This window comes from Schistocerca serialis, chromosome 2 (genome assembly GCF_023864345.2).
Source record: "Schistocerca serialis cubense isolate TAMUIC-IGC-003099 chromosome 2, iqSchSeri2.2, whole genome shotgun sequence".
Classification (NCBI taxonomy): Eukaryota; Metazoa; Arthropoda; class Insecta; order Orthoptera; family Acrididae; genus Schistocerca; species Schistocerca serialis.
In genome coordinates this window covers 575878634-575904227 of record NC_064639.1, presented here as the reverse complement: position 1 = coordinate 575904227, position 25594 = coordinate 575878634, and the positions used below count along the sequence as shown (strand labels likewise).

General features: G+C 44.5%; 1 protein-coding gene across 1 annotated transcript in view; it reads left to right on the top strand.

Moving 5' to 3' along the window:
* Positions 1-16654, top strand: part of LOC126456240 (galactose mutarotase-like) — a 92270-nt gene extending 75616 nt beyond the window's left edge. Inside the window, exons 5-6 of the mRNA XM_050091993.1 lie at positions 8099-8249; positions 16435-16654. Of these exons, the coding sequence (XP_049947950.1) occupies positions 8099-8249; positions 16435-16654 (371 nt within the window). The remainder of the gene's footprint in view (positions 1-8098; positions 8250-16434) is intronic.
* Positions 16655-25594: the final 8940 nt, after the last annotated feature.

The following is a 25594-nucleotide window of genomic DNA, read 5'->3' as shown; positions in this document are numbered from 1 at the left end:
CCCAGTCGTCAGGTCCTTCTAGCTTATCAATGCTGACCTTATAATCGCCGCTAGCAGTCATGTTTCTTTACATTTCAAATATTGTTTTAATTAAACTGTGTTGTTTGCCTTTACACGTGTACTGGGCCCATAACCTCATGAAAAATATTATTTAAAGGCAAGAAAACATTTTATTAGCTTTGTAATTACACCCTGGATACGAAAAAAACACATTTACTGTAAGAAAAAAAACAGATGTTACACACAATCCAAGAATAAAGATATTGACAGCAGAGTCATGGAGCAGCACATAAATATAGACGTCAAGGAAACTATTTTTTTTTCTGCATACTCTGCTAGAGCACTGATTTATGAACATAATGGTTCAGCGTCCTGCGATGTTTATAGCCTGTAGTACAGCAGTCGGAACACCATCAGTTTAGTTATACCCACCCATTACATCCTGGTTCATGTTCACAGTAACATAAATGAGTAATAACAGATCATGGTACAAAAAAAAGTACAGAACAGCCTGTGGCATGCCGAGAACCCTGGACACACTGTGGATAAAACATCTATTGAGAATTCGGTGTACTCGGCACCTTGCATCATCAAAAAAGTCCCAAAATCGCGACTTTCCGGACCACACTAAACACCACGTCCAGTCAGTTACTGTCCAGTTTCTGAGTTGTTTGGCTCACTAAGGACACGCAGATTCTCTGCCATTATGAGAAACGTTCGTTTGCAAGGAACCCGACTCAAAAGTCTAAAAAGTCTACTGCATGCAGTTCCCTGTGCATTGTTCGGTCTCAAACTCGTTGAGATTGACCTACATTCACTGACAGCAGCAGTACTTGTTGGGTTGTAAAACTGCATTCACTGACAGCAGCAATTCTTGTTGGGTTGGAAACCGATTGTTATCGACAAGGCGTGTCAGTTGGCTCCAGTCTCTGTTGATAAGGATCTTTTTACGACCAGCGTTCTTGCGCAATGTAACATGACTGAGAGTTGTGCACCACTCCTTGTACGTACGCTGCACAGTCCCAGTCCATTCACCATTAAAGCCGTCAACTTCATTCGTTGGTAAGCCTAAACACGATAGCTCCCTTCCGAAATTCTGTCGCACTTTCATGCCGGCCATTCTTGTCCCACTGATTTCATGCAACCGACTATGACGGTCGCGGTACTAGTGGTACCAGTTCTACACTATCTACAGCGCTGCAAAGCGACCAGCATCCTCTTTAAGGAAGTAACTAATATTTTGTCCTGTGAGCTGCTTTGGACATGCTTTTACACTCTTCGACAGAAGAAAGGGCGTACCACAAAGAAATTATCCGAATGGGATGGAAATCTGTAGAAGTGATGTATATGTACAGACAAACAAATGATCGCAATTTTTTTTAAAAAATTGGATGATTTATTCAAGAGAAAGAGCTTCATAAGCTGCGCTAGACAGTAACGTGTTGGTCCACATCTGACCCTTATCCAGGCAGCTATTCGGCTTGGCACTGATTGATCGAGTTGCTGGGTGTCCTCTGGAGGGATATCGAGCCAAATTCTGTCTAACTGGAGCGTTAGATCGACAAAATCCCGAGCTGGTCGGAGGGCCCTGCCCATAACGCTCCAAACATTCTCGAATGGGAAGAGATCTGGGACCTGGTTGGCCAAGGCAAGGTTTGGCAAGCACGAAGACAAGCGGTAGAAAGCCTCATCGCGTGCGGACGCGCATTATCTTGCTAATATGTAAGCGTAAGATGACTTGACATGAGGGCAACAAAGCAGGGCGTAGAATATTGTCGACACATCATTGTGTAAGGGTGCCCCGAAATACAACGAAACGGGTTCTGCTGTGGAAAAAAAAGAAAAAAACAGTTGGCAGCCACATCATCATTCCTGGTGGTGTCCGCCCCGATAACTGAGTGGTCAGCGTGATGGATTGCCGTCCTACGGGCTCGGGTTCGATTCCCGGCTGGGTCGGAGATTCTCTCCACTCAGGGACTGGTTGTTGTGTTGTCTTCATCATCATTTCATCCACATCAGGCGCGCAGGTCGCCCAATGTGGTGTCGAATGTAAGAAGACCTGCACCAAGGCGGCCGGACCTGCCCCACAAGGGGCCTCTTGGCCAATGACGCCAAACGCTCATTTCCAGTTTTCCATTCCTGGTGGTTGGGCCATATGGTAGCTGACAGTCAAGCTGGCATCCCGCCTCTGTGTGTGGCGTCTCCAGACAGTCTTTGGCCTGGAATCTCATTACATTGACTGAAGGAGAATTGTCTTCAGTAATGAATTCTGCTTCGTACTGAGCCTCGATGACCAGTGAAGACATGTCTGGAGATGCCCCGGAAAACTGTGGGATTCCAGACATAGCGTCGCCCGTCACGCGGCCCGACAACCAGGTCTAGGGCGCCATTTCTTTTCAGATCACGACCTCTTTGGTTGTCATCCGCGGCACCCTTACAGCACAGCGATACGTCGACGATATTCTACGCCGTTTTGTTGGCCTTCCTGGCAATTAATCTGAGGCTTACATTTCAGCAAGATAATGACCATCCGCACCCGGTGAGAGTTTCTACCGCTTGTCTTCGTGCTTGCTGTACCTTACCTTGGCCAGTAAGATCCCAGGATCTCTCACCATATGAAAACGTTTGGAGCATTATGGGCTGGGCCCTCCTCGGGCATTGACGATCTAATGCGCCGATTGTACACAATTTGGCACAATATCTCTCAGGAGGACATCCGACAACTCTGTCGATCGGTGCAACGTCGAATTACTGCTTAGATAAGGGCCACAGGTGGACCAGCCCGTTTCTGGCTTGCTCAATTTGTGAAGCTCGTTCTTTTCAATAAATCATCCATATTTTCGGATATTATAGTCATTTGTTTGTCTGCATATGTACATCACATCTATCGATTTCCGCCCCATTTGGATAATTCTTTCGTAAAACGTCTTTTGTTATTTTATTTTATTTTTCTAGAGTATATACTACCGATAATCATAGTATTTTACGATTTTGTGATGACTCCTTAATATTTGCGAGCAAAATTATGAAACATTGGGTTGTTCGGTTCAGAGTATCGTGTTATTTAATTGATCCATTGTTAACACGTGTATAGTCTGTTCAAAATTACCTCAGGATTGCCAGTTCGGGTGTAGCGCTTGGAGGCCACGTCCGGTACAGAAGAGTCACGTAATTTAACGTTTCATTCGACTCACTCAAACAAACAATTATTCGCTGTACAGATATGAAACTGGCACCAGTGTGTTCTGGAAGAGCTGCACAATGCTTCCATTTTAGTTTTATTTGCGCCAGTAGATTATTAAGACGGTACACGAAAATTCATTTTCCATCGCGTTACCGAATTTTCCAGATGCAGGAAATTTTTTGTTACTGAAGTTGGGCGAACACTCGAATTAAATCTAAAGAATACACCAAATTTTTGGCCGAGCGGTTCTAGGCGCTTCAGTCCGGAACCGCGTTGCTGCTACGGTCGCAGGTTCGAATCCTGCCTTGGATGTGTGTGATGTCCTTGGATTAGTTAGGTTTAAGTAGTTCTAAGTCTAGGGGACTGATGACCTAAGATGTCAAGTCCCATTGTGCTTAGAGCCATTTGGACCTTTTTTGAACACCATATTTTATCTACTCCAAACCTGAACTCTTTCAGAGATTGTTAAATGTGACGCACTACGGTCCGCTCGCGCGTCAGGTACTAAGCAGTCACCTGTATGGTATTGTTACGAGAAACGGATCGTTATGATCATAACTAACCTGTCATTAATTTTTCTGAACCATCTACTTACTACTAACAAAACAAACTGTAAAATTTACAGGTGTTTATCGCGGTGAGGAAACGTGCCTTAAATACGCCAAACAGTATCTGGAGGAAGAACAGAAACGATACAAAAATCATTGCTTCAATGCTGAAGCAATTATATTGTACACAGTAACATTTATTTTGTGTGACATTGACTGAATTCTGGAGACGAACTTCACTTGGACTTAGCTGCTGATAAGACCTTCTAATTAAAATGTCAAAAGTTACGACAACATAATTTGTTATGTAGGTACTTGCCATTATAAATTGTGCACTTAAAACATGCAGATGAATCCGACTATACTCCATTTCTGTAGCGATAACAGAAAAAATGTACTGACATCACCATCTTCGCTATGACAGATCCTTCAAGTGTCACTAGAACCGTCCCTGTTGTTATTTAATGAAATGAAGAAAAAACTGTGCAACTGCCCAGAAAAAAACCCTGTTGGTTAAGGATGATCGGGACCTTGCCGACTGTCGGATTTTTCTTTCTGCGATAATAACCGTAAATATGATGAGGAATCGCATCCACAGCAAATGGATCTACACTGACCAGCCAGAACATTATGACCACCGATCTCCTCGATATAAATCCATCCAGGCGATAGCAGCGTCATCTGACGAGGAATGACTGCTACTCAGACACACGCACGGTGCACGTAGTATCAATGAGCGTGTTGTCCATGTGTGGAATGGGGAAGGTGTGCGATCTATCTGAGTTTCAAAAAATGGCTCTGAGCACTATGGGACTTAACATCTGAGGTCATCTGTCCCCTAGACTTAGAACTAATTAAACCTAACTAACCTAAGGATATCACACACAATCATGGCCAAAGCAGGATTCGAACCTGCGACCGTATCAGCAGCACGGCTCGAGACTGAAGAGCCTAGAACCCCTCGGCCACAGCGGCCGGCCTATCTGAGTTTGGCCGAAGGCAGATTGTGATGGCCCGGAGGCTCAGCACGAGTATTTCGGTAACTGAACGACTTGTCGGCTGTTCGAGGAGTGCTGTGGTGATCTTCCTCAACACGGGGCGAAACCAAGGCGAAACCACGTCCGGACGTCGTGGGGTTAGGCGGCCTCCCCTCATTACAGATGTCGGACGTCATAGGCTGGGCGGACTGGTAAAACAGGACAGACGGCGAACTATGCGGAACTAACAGCAGACTTTAATGGTGGGCAGAGTACAAGTTTGAACACACAGCGCACCGAACGCTTCTAAGGATGCGCGTATACAACTGTTAACACCACTTTGTTTTTTCTTTTTTACATCGGCAACTACGACTGAGATGGGCAACTGGCCATCGGCATTCGACGTTGGTGCCATGGCTGAGCGTTACATGGTCTGATGATTCCCAATACCTTTTTCATCCTGCCAATGGGAGGGTGCGAATCCGTCGTCTTTCATGGGAACACCACCTTCACACCTGGACTGCGGGACAGAGACAAGCTAGCGGCGCCTCCATTCATTTCTGGGGAACATTCCATGGGTCCAGTGGAGCTCGCGCAAGGCACCATGACGACCAAGGAGTATCGACCACTGGTTGTAGACCACGTACAACCCTTCAAGACAATCATGTTTCCCTACGGCAGTACCATTTTTCAACAAGATAATGCGCCATGTCACAAGGCCAGGAGTGTGATGGAGTGGTTCTAGGAACACAGTGGCGAATTCAAATTGATATACTGACTCACTAACTCACAATATCTTAACCCGATTGAACACATCTGGGATGTGATTGCGCGTTGGGGTCAGAGCTCATCGCCCTCGTGCCAGGAATTTACATTTGGTGACTTCTGTGTGCAGATGTGGTGCAAACTTTCTCCAGCGACCTTCCAAGGCCTCATTGCTTCCATGCCACGACGCGCCGCCGCTGTTATCGTGTCAAAGGTGGACCCACCGCTATTAAGTAGGTGGTCAAAATGATCTGGCTGAGCAGTGTTTATTGGCAATACTCTTATCCACATGAAGTTTTTTTCCCCAGAAGACTCAACCCTCGAAGTGTTTCCAGCTTCTTTTTATTTCTCGAACTTTTCTTTGTTGATATTCACGGTATTGTTTTTGTTTATGTTCAGAACAACAGCAGAGCTATCGATTACCTTGTCAACGGAGAGAAAGGGGCCGTCATTAAGTTTTTCAGTCTTAAAGTAGACACGTAACTCGCAAATTATTTCTCTCGACTGCCCTCGTACGGCAATTCACTGATCGAGTAAGCGGCACAGAACTTTTGCACTCATAACTTCCAACTAACATCTTTTTGACATTGTTCAGCACCATACGACACATAACAGTAACAACACATATGACAACAAATCCTGCAGCACTAAAATCGACAACGAAAATCACGGGGTGCAACAATCACAGAGGACAGCAAGCTGTCTGAAACTCAAACAAGCATGAAATGTTGTGGTAATTGCTGCGGCTACGGGTGAGTGGCATTGGCGGAATGCAGTTCACGTTTTCCGTGTGAGCTCTCCCACTACTGCTTCGGTCGTAGCTATCAATCTCACAGTAATTTTGAACAGACTATAGTTAATTTGTCTCTCTGATGCACAGGGTGTTTCACAATTCCTGTTACACACCTCTAGAGGTTGTAGAGGGGATTAAGTGGATCCAGTTTTACATACGAATCCATGTCCAGAACGGTTCGTTTCCATGATACAAGGAAAATAAGATGTACATATTTCTCTCCTGTTCACTGTCATATTACAACAGCTGGTCTGTATGACGACAACAGAATTTGGTGCACGCAGTATATCTGAGCAGTGAGTTCGCATAAACTCTGTCCAACTCTGGTGTATGATTAAACACATCTGCCGCAGTCATGATCTATTCAACAAGACTCTTCATTGGCCCCAGAAGAAAAAAGTCCAAAGGGGTTAAATCTGAGGAGTTTGGTGGCCAAGCATGTCCAAATGTGTGTGAGATCTTATGGGACTTAAATGCTAAGGTCATCAGTCCCAAAGCTTACACACTACTTAACCTATATTATCCTAGGGACAAACACACACACCCATGCCCAAGGGAGGACTCGAACCTCCGCCGGGACCAGCCGCACAGTCCATGACTGCATCGCCCTAGACCGCTCGGCTAATCCCGCGCGGCGGCCAAGCATGTCGTCCACCTCGACATATCCTTCTGTCCCCCTAGAACACGTTCAGATGTGTGTGGGGGGGGGGGGGCGCCAACTGCAAAATATACCGCCATGCCACCATTCAAGCCAAACGTCCAATGGCACGTCTCCAAAACTCCGCCAGCACTTGTTGCAGGAATATACGGTACTGGCACCCGTTAGGTGGGGAGGAAGTTTATACGGCCCAATCACATGAACATCGCAGGTACCTCCCGAAATATTGATGCCGCAGGTGTGCGGAAACCATCGTGTACACGTGGCTTTGGGGTTTTCTTGATACCAAATGTGTTTATTTAAAGCGTTCAAAACACCTTCCCTGTCGAAATGCGCTTCGTCAGTGAACAAAATTCGTCTTTAAAATTGAGGAAAATGTATACAACGGTGTAAGAGTCAAGTACAGAAATTGACACGTGGCACAAAATCCGCGGGAGCATGGCCTGTACGTTCTGAGGGTGATATGGGTGGAGTTGCTGTTCATGCAGAACACGCCAGACAGACGAATGAGACAGATGCAAGTCAGGTGCAGTGGCTCGAGTTCTCGTCGATGGGTTCTCTTCAACTTGATGAAGCACTTCCTCTCCCAATGCACCAGTGCACCGCCTTTTTGGAGCACCGCAGTTTACTCTATTGCTTGTGAATTCAACACTTTCTCGCAGCTGTTGTTCTACCCTGGCAAACATCGAATGAGACTGGGTCACACGATTTGGAAAGTACTCGTAGTACAGACGTTGAGCTTCTCTTCCATTAACGCGACCTGCACCGTAAATGACCAACATATCGGTGTGCCCTGTGAATGTACACTCAGGCATCCTGTTACCGCAGTACTAGTCACCGTAATGTCAACTGACGTAACACCAGGAAGCATGAAAACACGGTAGATGGAAACAGAGGACGTGACATCGCATCATCATACCATTCGTGAATGTGGGTAGTCTACCACAACAGGCGAAAACTACTAGCGCGCGATTGAGTAGCTCTTGTTTTCCTTGTAACATGGAAAAAGATCATTTCTGGACATGGGTTCCTACGTAAAACTTGATCTATGAAGTCACCTATACAACCTCTGGAAGTGTGAAACTCACTATTTATCTAAGAAATGAGCGCAGTAGATTACACGAAGCGAAGGCAGCAATTGTTGGTAAGTGGAACGTGGCACATGGTTCACAGGGCAGCTCTGGTACGTGGGTGGCACTTGCCTGGACTTCCGGAAGCCCGTGTGGCTGGGTCTGGCAATGGAGCGGCCACCAATCGGCGGGTTGGAGCACACATTCTGCCTAACCCCAATGCCGCCGCAAGAGCGACCACGCTTTGTTGCCAGGTTAGTGACTGTGTATAAAAACGCAAACCATGCTGACTGGTTTTCAGATTAGAACTTGACTGGTCAAAGACGACCTTATCGTCAACAGATTTAAACTGCGAAGTCTTCTTGTGGAGATACCTAAGGAGAGGCCCGAGAAAGCCTTCTAACAAAGTTTGAAGAATAAACTTCAAACGATGACTCTTAGGAAATATAAAGGACAGTTAAATGAAAACTCAACACCCGCCACAACGGGACCATGGAATGGTCCCATTCAAAAATTATTGCCAAAAGCTTTAAGACATTTATTCCACAGGGAGACGAGACTATGAGTTTCTGTTTCCCAGAAACCAATCGGCCGCTGACGGATCCATAACCGCACCCATTCATGCACATCCTCGTCCGACAAAAACCGACGTTCACACATATCTGCCTTTGGGTCACCATCTATATGAAAATCACACGGTGAAGTATCCGCGCTGTACGGAGGATATTGTAGTGTTTCTCAACAAAATCGTTGAAGCGCAGCCTTCGTCCAGTTGGTAGTGTGGGGTCAGGAATTATCGTGCAACAGGATGATTCGGTCTGACAGTATTGCTGGGCGTTCTGGCTTTATGTTGCGTTACAGTTTCCGCAAGATGTCCTCATAATGCAACGCCTTTTTTGTGGTTCCAAGCTCGAGGAACTCCACGAGCAGAGGGCCCCTGAAGTTGAAGAAGAAAATCATCATGACCTTACGGGAATTTGTGTGAACAGCTTTGGATTTCTTTGGCGGGGGAGATGTGGAATGTTTCTACTGCTGACTTTGCCGATTGTCCTCGGGCTGTTGGAATGCTGTCAGATGGAATCACCCTGTTGCACGATAACGTCCGCACTCACAATGCCAATGGGGTGAAGGCTACACATCAGCGATTTGTTTGGGAAACACTGCAACATCGTCTATATAGCTCAGATCTCTTACTGTGTGCTTTTCACATCCTTAGCAACCTGAAGAAAGATATGAGTGGGCGTCGGTTTCAGTCGGTTGAAGAAGTGCTAGAGTTGGTGCGGTTGTGGGTCCTCCAACGGCCGACTGCCTTCGAAGAAACATGAATTCATCGTCTCGTCTGCCAGTGAGACAAATGTCTTATCGCATTTCGTGATTACTTTTTAATGGAACCAATCCATGGTCCCGTCGTGGCGGCAGTTCAGTTTTCATTTGTCTGACCCTGATATTAAAACCCCGTTCATATCGCTCCCACAGATATCGCGAAGACAAAATTAGGTTAACTATAGCGCGTACAGAGGCATTTATACAATCATTCTATCCGCGCTGCATACGTGAATGGAATGGGAAAAAGCCCTAATAACTGGTCCAATGGTACGTACCGCTGCCATGCATTTCACAGTGGCTCACAGAATACAGATGTAGATGTAAATGCTCAGGAATTTATAGAATAACAAACCGTCATCACGATTAATTACATTATCTACTTCTTGTTTTCGGCAGCTTCCTTAATAATTGGCTTCCAGAAACGCAACATTTTGATTTTAATGTAATCCATGGACTGGCCACTAGCGGTTGTAGCAACTCGCTCGCCTACCCATCTCCCTACAGTAATCAGAAGCTGTTGTAAACAATTTATGATACCTGCAGACGCTCTGTGGACCGAAACTGGTTGTAGAATAAAGAAATTTTTATCAGTAGCCCTTGGTGGTGAATAGTGACTTTTTTCAAATATTCGCGAGATGTGTGACACCATGTTCTTAAAACATAAAGGGTTTTCAAATGACACACGGTCACTAGTGTAAAGTAACGGTAACGATTTTAGTAACTAAAAAATGTAGTTATACACAGTACACATACTCAAAAATAGTCGCCAAAACTGTTGGCACGTTTATCCCATTGCGACACTAGCCAGTCGATTCCGTCCTTGAAGAAGCTAATGGGTGGCTGTCGGATCCAGGCCTGGACCCAGTCACACACTTCGTCGTCCGTTGCGAATCGATGCCCGCTAATAGCTTGTTTTAGAGGTCAAAACACATGAAAATCACAAGGTGAACGGTCAGGAGTGTACGGTGGATGTTCCAGCGTTCGCCACCAAAACTGCTGCAACGTTGTCTTCACCGGATTGGCCGTGTGTGGGCAGGCATTATCATGCAGGAGGATAACGCCCTTAGACAACATGCCTTGGCGTTTCGACTTGATGGGTCGTCTGAGGTTCTATAAAGTGGTTTGATATCGCTGGGCAATGATGGTGGTTCCCCGTTCCAGGAGCTCGAGAAACATTGGGCCTTTGTGATCAAAAAAGGACATCATGACCTTACCAGAACGGGTGTTCACGGCCTCTGCTTTCTTTGGAGGTGGTGAAGTCGCATGTTTCCACTGCTTGCACTGACGCTTGCTTTCCGGTTCAAAATGGTGACACAATGTTTCGTCACCTCACCTGTGACAGTACGCGGCAGAAAGCCGTATTTCTCCTGATGATAACGCTACAGATGACTCAAAGACAGCATCATTCAAGTATTGCGCATTCGGGAGGACGACGGTTCAATCCTGTCTCCGGCCATCCTGATTTAGGTTTTCCGTGATTTCCCTAAATCGTTTCAGGCAAATGCCGGGATGGTTCCTTTGCAAGGGCACGGCCGATTTCCTTCCCAATCCTTCCCTAACCCGAGCTTGCGCTCCGTCTCTAATGACCTCGTTGTCGACGGGACGTTAAACACTAACCATTCAAGTATTGCGCTATTCGGCTGTCAGTTGGTGGGGAACCCACTGCGCACAGATTTTTCAAAAGTGCAAGTGTTGATGCATTATGGTGTGAGCGGTGCCCACGCTATTACCCAGTAACCGATAGATCTCGTCCACGGTGATCCTGCGGTTGTGCAAGACTAAAACATTCACTTCCGCAACCAGTTCCGGTGCGATGACACGATGAGCCTATCGAGAACGAGCATCGTCTTCCAGTGACTCGCGCCCCTCAAGGAATCGTTTGCGCCGTTCCACAACACTAGAACGACTCAGACTGTACTCACCGTACACAGCCTTCATCCGTCGATACATTTCACGGCTTCCAACTCTCTCCGCAGCCAAAACTCGAATCACTCCTCGTTGTTCCTGTTTACTCGCCTGCAAGTTCGGTAGTGGACGATAACTTGTGTAACCACCTTCTCTTCGGCGTTTCGACGTGAAACCACACTGGCACTACGCAACATCAAACGGTGCGCACGCATCGGTCTCTCTACCAATAGATGGTGCCACCACACCCGCAGTTATGTGGTGCCACCTTATGGGCAAGGCAAAGGTAGACGCACTGACCAGGTTTCATTTGAATGAACCTCATACTTTAGAAGAGGTTCAGGGAAATCGCCTATGTAACAGACTGCATAGCTGTAGAGAACTGGATGGGCGTAATGAATACCAGTTTGGTTTTAGGAAGTGTAAGACCATAGGTGGTGCGATTAATTGTGCCATGACTGTTACTGACAACATACAAATAAAATATGTGGTTGGGATCATAACAGATATAGCCAGAGAATCGATAATATATGGTGGCCTGCTCTGCTCGCTCGGCTTAGGGAAACAATTGTTCCTAGATGTTTTTGCAGTAGTTTCATAGACTACTATCAAGGCAGGGTAGTGCAATGAGAAAGAAAAACAGACAAAATAGTAGGGAGAATTATAGAACTGTGCCCAGAGAGCCCACTGCGTGGCCCCAATTTTTGAATATCATAATCGAACTGCTGTTAAGGACACTACTAGAGAGTTTATTCACAGACAGTTTCACAGCATAGGTTGATGATATTATGGTGATTGTATACCACGATTCGAGAGAAAAGCCGTAGAATAGAATCTCTGACGCAATCCATTTGATTCAAACTTGGTGTTCATAGCGAAAACATGTAGTATCTGCCTTTAAGACTTCATGAATTCTACTAGAAGATAAGGTAAATGAGATATTCCATTTTAAAGCTCGACGTTGTGTCCATTCGAAGAAATAAAACATGCAAATATTTGGGTGTCTTTCTTGACAAAAATAGAATTTCTTAACTCATATTACGGATTTCATTCAGTGAACAATAAAACTTATGCAGAAGGTTGTGACATTATTTATAAACGAATATAGGTTATCAGCAGTATGCGCGTTTACAGTACATCGCTCTACTATTTTGACACAAATGATGAAACTGGCTGCATGTGTATGGGACTGGAAACTACGAAGTGAATATGCCGCCGTCAAACTGCGTCACGTCCAGAGAAGAATACTGCTTAGGGTGACAGGCGCTTTTAGTAACAAATGGAAACCCATGTCGAAATCGTCAACCATCAGGACAACAGAGCATCGCTTTCATAGGGCATGGGGCCTTTCTATGCAGCAGCTAATTCCATCTTTTCCACTGGCGATCGTGGCGAATAGATGCGATCACTAAATAACAAACAACATTGCGAGACGTTTTGCCTACCGCCTGTCAGAGTGCAAATTCACGTTTGCTGCAAAAGGGGTTGCCTAGCGCCAGGCGCCGGCGTCTACAAACTTTACGCTCAGTAGCGTTATTGGATGACGTTTTCGAACACGGGGTCCTGTCCTCGATTTGTTCCTCAAGTCACCCTCCACAACACTTCGATGTCTGTCGCAACATTCCTGGAACATCCTGTATAGTTATAGGGATTAGTTATACAGGGTGGCACAAAGAAAAGTGGCCCTGACGAGTGGATACGACTGGACGTGAAAATATGCATATAACCACACCCCATGACCAACAGTTACTTCCAGCTGGATGGAACAACTACTCATACAGCCGGACGAACCTTGGAGCACATTTACACAACCTTCACACCTGACGGAGTTCTTGGCGGAGATCAGTCTGGTCGCAGCCCTAGCAGGCCACCCAGGTTATCTGATTTGTCAGTGTGCGATTATTTTGTATGGGGAGCCCCCAAGTCTAAGGTGTATCGCAACAACCCTCATAGTCTTCAAGAAAATTAAATGAGTGTATGGCATCGTTTGCCAGGAGGCCCCATCCGGGGAAATTTGGCTGCCAAGCGCAAAGCTTATTTCAGTCGAAGCCACATGGGGCGACTTGTGCGCCGGTGATGAGGATGAAATGATGAGGACAACACAATACCCAGTCCCGCTTGCATCGGAGGCGAGCACGTTACCACCCAGCTAAGCAGGCAGATAGTCTTCAAGAGGTGCAGCAGAGCATTTCGGATGAGACTACACGAATTCCGGCAGTCTAAGCCTTCAGCAGCTTGTTGACCAAGGTCCAAGAGTGCCAAGAGATGTATGGTAATCACTTTCAGCTTCTGATATAGTGAGGTTAGTATTGTACTTCCTTGCTCTGCTCTGTTTCTTTGCGCCCTGGAACACTTTTCTCCAGGCCACTTTTGTTTGAGTCACCTGTACTTAGTTTTTCTTTAATAGCTGAACATAGATTCTGACTGCCGGATGACCAGTTGCCCCAGCGATACCAAGTCACAGTTCCAATACAAAATGGCATATGTACTCAAAGTAACATAATACTGACTTTTAGTTTTAAGTGGTTATTCGACTTGCACTGGGGGACGAGACTGTAGGCATTGCTTAACAGTAATAAATGAATAAATATCCGGTGTACTTCAACTGCAATTTAAATTTGGATGCTGGTGCCACTGCTCTCCCAGGCAATTTAAGTCTCCCACTATGCACGAATGCACTTGAAAATTCACAAGAAGTTGGGCATGTTGTACTTTTCCTGTTTGTATACCTCAGTCGATAGAACATTTGCGTAAGAAAGACAAAGGTTCTAGGCTCGAGGCTCGGTTTGGCAAACTATATTAATCTGCCAGGAAGTTTTGTACTTTCATGTTCGTCCCTGCACTGAAAGCCGATGGAGCTTAGCTGTTAAGACACATCTTGACTAGAGGAGATTGCTGTACACTCCTTGGGTTAATATTAAGAGAGGTGTTGGTAAGGACGGAGAGAGAGCCTTCTGTAGAAAAGAGATGTCGATGTCTGTATCTCACAGGTGTTCAGATTATATTCATGGCTGAATTATTCTACTTACGTCATCTGTGGTTGAGACATTAGTCGGAATGTTGGGTGGCGATATAATTCAAATCAGGGCATATTTGGGCCAAATTGTAGTTCTTGTGAGTTGACTGAGCCAGTTAAATGTGGTATTAGCGTAGTATAGTCGACACTGTTGTTCTCCTCCGGGACATATCTATCAACTGCTTTACAAGGATCAGTGGCTGATTTTTTATTCGACTTTTCTTACTTTGGTTTGACTTGTTTTGTTTTACTTCAGACAGATGAATTTATGTTGGGGTCACAGTGACGCTTTGGAAAGAGGTTGACCTTGTAGTGTTACGTTTTGAGAGATATGTATGAATTCTGGCAAATTGTCTAGTGACTTTATTTGATGTGAATTTGGTTCCGTTTAGCTATCGTTTGCTGTTATTGGGTACCTGATTACTCAAGTGATAGTGTTTCGTCCCCGTTTGGTTATACTAATTATGTGCGCTGCCTTAATAGTCCTAAGTCTTTATACTTTTCGCTCCTGCCGTACACCTGTTGAAAATCTGTTGAAGAGGTCCTTGATAATATGATGGGTGACAAGTGCTTTTGGATAGGAGGGAGATTTAATTCCCGTATGTTGTTAACTAAGTTTTTTGATTGAATATAATGTGAACATACAACCTCGTAAGCTGGTTTCCTCATAGTATCTGGGAAAAGATCGTTCTTAGTCCCATCAAGTAGTATTTGAAAGCTCCCCATAAACGATGGAGCAAGCTTACACAGATCTATCCGTACCAAACTCTCGCCTTAGAAAACAGTTAAGTGAGTGTTGACAGCTCACTGTTTGTGCTTAACTTGTAAAATATTTACGTATCCCGCTACAGATAGTTGCAGTTGTCTATCCGGCATCTTAAGAGGCACGTTTTGCGCTCTGTTTCCAAATTCAGTGCGGCGGGTGTGACAGCAACATTTATTATTTCACCCATGAAGGTCACGAATTCTGTTTCACGCATTAATCGTATACGAAACACAGAACTGGTAACGTTTGTCCGCATCCAGAACTCACGTAACCCCAAAGATTCATGCGACACTAATTTTCTCACGTTCCGCAATGTGTCGCATCTAGTTTCAACACTCTGCGTCGTCAATAGGTGAAGTTAGCCTTTGTTTCCCTGAGGTCCGCAGTGGAAGAACAATAAAGTGATGTCGAATTTATTCATTTAGTCACATCCTATCTCTCTTGAAACAGTTCTATTTTATTTTCAACAGATTATTAAAGAAATATTAGTCCATTGCAGCACTAATATGGTACTTTCCACTATTTTGTAGTATAAGTTTTATATGTGTCATACACGGCACTTAGAATTTGTATCTCATTAAATAATTTGTTCAGTTGCAAATATTCAGCACTAACTTGCTATGGGTGTTAGCACATTTCGCTATTACTGAACGATGGTAAAGGAAGCAGCTATAATAATAAAATATTTATTATAATGACGACAGTAATAATAAAAAATAATTATTTGATTTAATTCAAAATAAGTAAAACTTTTACCTATTACCAGAAGATGAGATACGTCATGAACTGGAGAAGCCATTCGACTTTGATATGAATCTGTCATAATTTGATGAAATGTCAAGCTTGTATTTCTTTATGTACGAGGAAAAAGGTGACACAATACTAGGAAGCTACGAATGTTTAAATAATGGAGACAAAGTTGTGATGATATTAGAAAAACATTATCTGCAGATTATATTGTGACTATCTTTTGCAGGTCGTGTTATTTACATCGACAGATAATTTGGATCCACTGAGCTGTTGGACTGTCTTCATTCTGAGCGAAGTTAGGAGGCAACTGGAAACATGCAGCCAAGCAGAATTCCAATTGAGAATAAGCTCCATCCTGACAATGAAATGAGAAAGACAGGCCATGATGTTACCGACTAGTCCATTTGAGGAGATGAACAGATTTCTGTTGTCAAAGAGGAATAGCCGCTACTTCGTCTGCAGAAGGCAAAATATCTGTGGGACAATGCAAGTAGTGATCAAAAAAAGAAAGCATATCAGCATTAAAAGACCACAAATAATTGACAGTTGCAATGAAAATATGGAATGTGTCAATTCATTTGACTGCATCATTGTAGCATACACGCAAGCTGCAAGAACTAGAAAGTGGACAGTTAACCCAATATTATTTCTTTATTTTGGCTGTGCGGGACTACAGTGCTCTGAAAATGAAGAGCCAAGAAATAACGGGTTATCTTAAATTCAAGATTCGGATATCAGAGTGGTTGGACCATACTGAAAAAGGGACCTGTGACAACACAAGTGAATACAGTGAAGATGATGTAGATGCAATAATCAGCCCTCCACCAAAAAAGAAATTCCCTGTGCCACAACCAAGCCAACAAAAGAGGAAGACAAAGAGTATTGCAGTGAGGTGACAAAAGTTATGGGCCAGCGACACGCACTTATACAGATGGCGGTACTACCGCGTACACGACGTATAAAAGGGCAGTGCATTCGCGGAACTGTCATTTGTACTCAGGCGATTAAAATGAAAAGGTTTCCGACGTGATTATGCCCGCACGACTGGAATCAAGAGAACTTGTACGCGGAATGATAGTTGGAGCTAGGCGTATGGGACATTCAATTTCGGAAATCGTTAGGGAATTCAGTATTTCGAGATCAATAGTGTCAAGAGTGTGTCGATAGTACCACATTTCAGCCATTACCTCTCACTACGGATAACGCAGTGGCCGACGGCCTTCACTTAACGACCATGAGCAGCGGTGTTTGCGTAGAACTGTCAGTCCTAACAGACAAGCAGTACTGTGTGAAAATAATCACAGAACTCAATGTGGGACATACTATGAACGCGCCGGCCGAAGTGGCCGTGCGGTTAAAGGTGCTGCAGTCTGGAACCGCAAGACCGCTACGGTCGCAGGTTCGAATCCTGCCTCGAGCATGGATGTTTGTGATGTCCTTAGGTTAGTTAGGTTTAAGTAGTTCTAAGTTCTAGGGGACTAATGACCTCAGCAGTTGAGTCCCATAGTGCTCAGAGCCATTTTTACATACTATGAACGCACCCGTTACAACAGTGCGGTGAAATTTGGCGTTAATTGGCAATGGAAGCAAACGACTGACGCCAGTGCCTGTGCTAACAGCACGACAACGCCTGCAACACCTCTCGTGGTCTCGTGACCATATCGGTTGGACCCTAGACGACTGGAAAACCGTGGAGTAATCAAATGAGTTCCGATTTTAGTTGGTAAGAACTGATGGTAGTGTTCGAGTGCAGCGCGTGCCTCACTAAGCCACGACTCAAGATGTCAACAAGGCACTGTGCAAGCTGGTGGAGGCGCCATAATGGTGTGGGCTGTGTTTACATGTAATGGACTGAATCCTCTGGTCCAACTAAATCGATCATTGATTGGAAATGGAATTCTTATGGATGACAATGCCCCTTGTAATCGGGCCTCGATTGTTGCCGATTGGTTTGAAGAACATTCTGAACAATTCGAGCGAATGATATGGCCACCCACATCGCCTGACATAAATCCAATCGAATATTTGTAGGTCATAATCGAAAGGTCAGTTCGTGCACAAAATCCTGCAGCAGCTACACAAGCCCAGTTGTGGACGCGATGTGATATTAGGAGGTATCCCATGACTTTTGTCACGTCAGTGTGTATGAATGACCTTGCAGACAATGGTAATACAAAACCTCAAACTTTTAGCAATTTATGCAGTTATCTATAACGAAGAACTGTCTGATACAAGCTGCACCAATATTCACTCACTTTTTGATAAGCTTTCGAAGAGGTTCAAAAATTGGCAGCTTGCTTTAACTGTTCACAAATGTAAAATTTTGTGCTTCACTAAACGAAACAAACGTAGTATTCTATGACTCGGGGAGTATAACAGTTTGTTGAGATATGAAATGGAACGAGCTCGGATACGGCAGGATACAGACTTCGGTTCATTGGCAGGATATTGGGAAGGGCTCTCGTGAAGACAAAGTTAAACTAATTACGGCATGCACATAGGCACAGAAGCAGTACTGTTTTCCAGCGCTCCATACGCAACTGGAACGGGAAATAAACCGAACATGTAGTACCATGCTACGTTCCCTCTGCCATACATTTCACAGTGGTTTGCAGAGCATGTATGTAGAGGTAGAAGATGATCCATGCGAAGAATATCCTAAAACTGCAACAAGAGACTAAGACAGCAAGAAAGTGTACAATATCGTAAATAACGGTGCATGAAATAGCTGTTGCCATTTAAGTACCAAATGAAAAAAATGCAGAGAAAAAGTTGAAGAAACTATGGTCACGGTGGACGTTACCTTCGTTAAATACTGACAAAAAAGAATTCAACCGGTTTTTAATTTCATAGTATCAATGAGTCGTGGATCCATCACTTCACGGCAGAGACGAAGCAACAGTTTAAGTAATGGGCGTCACATCAGTAAATAAAATAAAATGATTACATCTACCTGCTAGGGTATCACCAGTGTTTTCTTGGGCGGAGAACGGACTGTTCTAAATGACATGTCTTGCAAATGGCAAAACGGTAACTATCGATCACTTCCCCAGTCTTCTGGATCTGCTACATCAAAAATTACGTGCCCGGTCACAAAGGAACACTGCAAGGAGCTTTGGCAGTCAGAAAAATGGGATATACGAATTGTTGGAATAAGGATATTTTACGTCAAATTTGGAACCTTCCAACTGCCATTGTGAAGTAACGGGCGAATTGTGGCGCCCTGAAAATTTCTAAGTTTGGACAGGCTGCTCGGCAAGCTGGGGCTCGTCAGCAACTGCGTGGTGCCGAACGTTGGCCGAAGTAGCCCCAGCGCGTGGTCCAGGCCAATCACGTGGCTGGGTTCAAAAATGGTTCAAATGGCTCTCAGCACTATGGACTTAACATCCATGGTCATCAGTCCCCGAGAACTTAGAACTACTTAAACCTAACTACATCACACAACACCCAGCCATCACGAGGCAGAGAAAATCCCTGACCCCGCCGGGAATCGAACCGGGGAACCCGGGCGTGGGAAGCGAGAACGCTACCGCACGACCACGAGATGCGGGCCACGTGGCTGGGAATTCCATGTTGATGCTGTGTCGAGGACTGTGCTTTGTGTCGATGAAGGAGATTTGTATGCCGGGCGTGGCAAAGAGGGCGTACTTAGTGAAACCATAATGGCAGACATTTCACAGTTCATGTAAAAATTAATAATAGCCAGAGGAATCATGATACCTTAAAAAGAAACATATACATTATCATTATTTGCACGACAATTCTGATGGTGTAATCATATTTTCAATATCTTTATTAGTTTAAAGTTAAGTCTCTGACTGTAAATTATACAAGTAACATCCAGCAACGAATTTCCAAAATCTAAACGGTTCATCCGATTTAGTCGATCGATGTGTCTTTAGAAAGCTATTAATGTAAACCTAAATTGGCATGAATTTCAGGCATGCAACTTGAATATTACACGAGTTATTGGAGGTTAAAGTGGCCGATTACTTTTGATCGCATCAGGGCATAAGTACTTCGCAGTTACACGAAAAAACGGTAGCAGCATGCTTATAAATACATTTATTCGTCTATGTCTTTGTTTATATCCGATGTGTGCTATTCATGAAGAAATTGGTCAAATATTGACTGTGTTGTAGAACGGACAGACACATTAGGCTACTGGCCTACTTTTGTTTCTATTCCTTTGATGTATGTTTATTTAATTTGTTTATGTATTTAATATTGTGTGTTAGAATCAATATGTTTGTGAGTGTGCGTTAGCTTGGAGACATGGTGGGAGCGCTTTAGCCAATCACAGCGCTCGATACTATGGTAGGCGACTACCGAAATCAATGGAGAGACTGTATGGAGGTGGGGGAGTAGCATCAGGTGGCACAGGACGGGGGAGTTCTGGACGGGAAGGCGCGACGGAGGGTCTCATGGAATACTTGAAGAGTGTTGAGAAGTTTGCGCGTGGTCGCGGGAGATAGAAATACTTCGGAGTGCCGACTTGTACACTTGTGAGATTTCCGTGGCTTCTGCAGTGAAGACGTAGTATGCGTTTAGAAGTGAATATCTCGAGAGTTATATTGTTGCTCATAACTAATTACGTGAAGTAGGAATCTATTGTTTCCCTGTTACTCAACTTACATTTTATTTAATTGCCGGACCATCGACACCAATAAGTGTTTTGCAGAAATAAACGGCATTCTTAAAAGTAATTCTGCCATCGCACTAATCATTTAAAGTCGTTAAAATAGGACCTGCAGATTTTATTTAATTGCAGTCTTTCATTTATGAATTTTTGTGTTACATTCAAAATTCTCTATTGCTGAGTGATAGGAACCTTCGACCATTCCATTCAGGTGTGTATTCATATTGTATACTGTAGACTCAGCAGTATTCGGGATGAAATGCGGCAACTACGAATCCCACCCCCTAGACAACGAAACCAGCCAAAACTTTTAATAATTCAACGCTGGGTCTTAGGGTACGTAGTTGAGGGCCACATTTTTTCACTTGAAAGCCCGCACAATCTACAGATGCTTCTAAATAAATCTGTGATTAGAAAACGTTTTACGGTTGCATTATGCGTGCGAGGCCGCAGCCGCTTGCTGATAAGTGTCTGAGACCTCGCCGGCAGTAGCGCTGGCCTCCGGGATAAGACAGCGGGCAAGTCATTAGCGCACAGCGAGCGCCAGTTAACGGATAAACACTACACGCGGTCGCCGAGTGATTCTTAACGCGTGTTGATGACTCTGCGAGTCCAGAGCTGGCGTCGAAGCAACTCTGTGACCGTGTTTCCATGAAGCGTTTGTTTTGTAAATGCTGCCGCGTTAACATAACAGCTGTAAGAGTGCAAGTGTCTTATGCACAGTAAAACACGGCTTCTTATCGTCGTGATGTCAGTGCTACGCAGTGATTCCAGTCTAACAAAACCCTTTATTTACAATCATAGAGCTCATTGTAATATGAGTTTACAACAAGTTAGATCACACATATCAACGTTACGTCAAGTAAAAGATGTAAGCGTCTTTTTGTATATCAATCATGGAAGTATAATAAGGGGAGGTGGCGCTAGAGACTTCGGCTGCATTGCTTTGAAGCCGGCGCCGTCGTGTTAGTAACCGCTGCACATGAGGTGGTTACTGATCACAGTTGCTGCTCGTTCTTAATTTCTGTTGTGTCCGCGCAACAGTTGTTTAACTAGTAAATATTACAGTGCTTTGTGAATAACATAGCGTGAGGAAGGCATTTTTAGACGTTTTAAAGGCGTATTTGATCCAGTAATACGATGAATTTGACCTCGTTAATGTAACTTTCATTCTGTTACACGTTTCGAATTACGAGAACGTGAAGTATGTGATGTAAAAAGGGCTGCCTTCATAATCCAGCAGTTTCCTTAGTATAAATGACTATACTGATGTTATGTCTATCACCTCTTTGCTAAAATACTGAGAACATACCTTGCTATGTTTGGACGGTTTGCAGTATTTCCTTCTCATAGCGTTCAACCCGAGTGCTCTTCGAGCTGTACTGACGGCAAATCTAATGTCAAATTACAGAAATAAAACCACTACACTAAAAGTAATTAGCACAACTAAAATTTATGTATAGAAAAGAAAATATCGCTTGAACGAGTCCACCTACGAATGAAATGTGGTTCCTCCACACTTTAGGCTACAATCAGAACGCCTAGTACACCTGTTAATAACGCAAGCTGGTAGTTTTTATCAAAAAACTTCCACTGGAAGCGAATATTTGGGACTACTAACATAGCAGACGTCGGCTTCAAGTTTGTGGCGTCGTGACAATTCTCCATATTATACATTCATGGTATCAATACCCAAGGCTTATTGTCCTTTCACACGATAAGTATATAGATACTAATCAAAATCAAGAAGTGAGAACTCTCATTCTGAACAAAACTTTGGGAGTTTTACGAAACCAGAAGAAGCTAAACCACAAGACATTCCTTTCCTCTTACAGCCACCACTACTACATACGCTGACGAGCCAAAACATTACGACCACGTGCATCATAACTTGTTGGTCCATCTTTGGAACGCAATACGTCACCGGTTCTGCGTATCACGGATTCGAAGTTTGTTGGTAGATTTGTGGAGGTATGTCGCACCAGACGTCCACTCACAACTCGTGTAATTTCCCTAAACAACTGGCAGCTGATCTTTCTACGCGGCGATGGTGCCTGACAGCCACCCCAGCGAGTTCCATTGGATTCAAATCAAGCGAATTTCGTGGGCAAGACATCAACGTGAGCACGCTATCATGCTTCTCAAACCACTGTAGCACGGTTCTCGCTTTGAGATACGGACAATTATCCTACTGGAATACGACATCGCCGGAGGGGAAGACATCGAGCATAAGGGGGTGCATACGGTTCACATCTGTCAGCGTGTCTTCCATTGCTACCACAGGTCCCATGATGCGAGCGTCTCCCATAGCATAATACTGTCCCCATCAGCCTACGTCCTTGGCGCGGTGCACGTATCGCATCGCCGTTTACGTGGATGACAACATTTGTGGAGACAACCATTGACCTGATGTAGCATAAACGTGATTTCTCCGACGAGTCGACACGTATACATTGATCCACGGTCCAATCTCTACGATCCCGAATGGCTCTGAGCACTGTGGTCATAAGTCCCCTAGAACTTAGAACTACTTAAACCTAACTAACCTAAGGACAGCACACAACACCCAGCCATCACGAGGCAGAGAAAATCCCTGACCCCGCCGGGAATCGAACCCGGGAACCCGGGCGTGGGAAGCGAGAACGCTACCGCACGACCACGAGATGCGGGCTACGATCCCGAAGCCACTGAAATGTCGTGGGGCAAACACGTGAGCACGTAGGTGACATCTGCTGCGGAGGCCCACGTTCAACAATGTACGATGAAATGTGTGCTCCGAAACATTTATACGTACACCAGCCTTGTGCTCTTTCGGCAGAGATGCCACAGATTGCCACCTATACTGCTTTACAGAGCAGACGAGCCTCCAAATCCCACTTTCCGTGAAGAGTCGTGGACGTCCAACCACTTACCGACCAGTGGTAGTTTCACTGTCATTCTACCACTTTCCATAAATGCTCACTACAGTAGTGCGTGAACATTTGACTAACTACGCAGAATTCGAGATATCCGTTCACAGGCCCTGAGTAATAATAATCTGCACTTTGTCATAGTAGTTTATGTCAGTAGATTTCCCCATTTGCGGCCCGCGTTGTCGCTGGAATGACTCCCTATCCGTCTTTGATCCACTTATTAACTTTCCTTACCGTGTCACGTTGCCGCAACGCCACCAGGGCGATATCTAAACTCGCGGAGGGCAGTGGTCATTATGTTTTGGCTTATCAGTGATAGGTAACTAATGATTCAATGCAGTTAATTTGTGGATCTAGTACTGGCTTCGGAGGTAAATATTTTTTTTAAAAAAATCTGAAATGATGCAGAGAAGATTAGTTGGCTCCTGCGCAGGATGAGACGTAGAACCGTAAAGGATCCCCCTCGAAGAAAAATATGTATTAAAAAAAAATACGTCAAATCCACAGATCTGTGTTTCAATCCTTCTTCGGTCCTATGTTTTCTTTATAATTTATGACTTCCTTCACCTCTGAGAGTCATTTGGTAGTGAGATTGCAGGTGCCCTTGCAACTGACTGTCTAGGACAGATCTATGACACATGGAAGGTCGGAGGAAACTCACCTCCAATACGAGTATGCCTTGTAAAGCACTGCTGTGCTCAAACCAACCTTAGCGTAGCCAATAGTTTTACTTCTTTTTAGTTGCAATCACATCGACAGCTAACAACTAATAAGGAACTTCAACTAGCATTTAACCGATCCAGTATAATAGATTACGCTCATAAGAGGCACACTGTGGCAGGAGGATACAGGAGTACACTACCGAAATCTACCGGTGCCAGTGCAGGAGGTTGCCAAGACGAAGCGTAGCGGAGAGCTGTCCAGGGTAGTGTTTACGCTCCTTGACCACGCCCCAGTGTCCTCCTGCTATGGCACCCACTGACTTCTTCCACTTTCCTCGTATGCACAAATCATCCTGTGGCAGGCACTTCCAGAATGACGACGAGGTGATTTTTGAGGTGGTCCGTTTCCTGTACAGCGAAAATACGGACTTCTACAACTGCTACCTCCACTAAGTCATCCATCGTTGGGGAAAATGTAACGCATTGAAAGATGAATATGGCGAGAAGCACCCATATCCTCACCACGTTTCATTGTTAGGGCCTCACTTTTTCGGTGTGATAATTAAAAATTTATGACTACTCTTCGTATTTAACGATAGTTATGCCGCCCGGAAAAATACGGTAGCCACAGATAGAATGATAGAGACCGGGTCCTCTACCAAATCCATTTCTTCAGTGACGTTATTCTAAAAAACCTCGCTAGAGAACCTCTGGTTATAGTTGTAACATATCACTTCCAAGCTGCCCAGGTGCTGTAGCTCTATTTCGGTGTGGTAATCACTTCAGTCAGTTTCCTACGGCTGGGGGAAGGAGGTTTTCTCATCTTGAAGAGAATGGGATGGATTTTCCCTAATCTTTCTAAGCGGTTGGTTTCACGTGGATCGAAGTTTCTCCATGACGGCCGATACAGAAGGGGTTGTTAACATCCTGTTGGATGGCAGTGACTTTCAGAAGCGCTGTAAGCAGGAGCAGGTAAATGGACAATGTCGGTGTCTAGTTGCGCTCCCGTTTCCTGGCGGCTGCAAAACTGACATTTTAAACAATTTCGTGAAGAAGTGGAGAGACCAGCCCTCGCGTGGTTGAGGCGGCGAGTCAAGGGCTCTCTGGGGCGTAGTTTGTGTTTTAATGTAGTTATTATTTCGGAGTTCTTGAGTGAGGAGTACATCTGCGATCAACGGAGTTGAGTTTCTGGTACAGAAAGTATTCAAAAGTGCGTTCCCGTGCGTGGGCGTCGATTGCTGCTTAGACTTTTCTTGTTGTTCTGAATGAGAGCTGTGGAGTAATGCGTGTGGACGTTTTCGATGAGTGAAGAGCTCAGCTATCTGGGCGGTACGAGTTTAGGAATCTTAGCTGAAGATAATGAAGTAGGAAGAGCGTTTTTAATTATTAAGCAAAGTGAGGCTGACGACCCTTATTTCATGTGACTAGACAATGTGGTACAGTAGACAATTAATCCGGGTCAGCCAAAGATGATTCAGATTAAAACCACGGAGCAGTAAGCCGCGTCATCGGTTTCGTACATTACACATCATCAACAAGCTGTGAATTCACGCAAAGGCCGCGAGTGTGATTTCGCGTAATGCCACGGAAGGTTCTAGAATGAGAAAAAGGAACGTTTCTTAC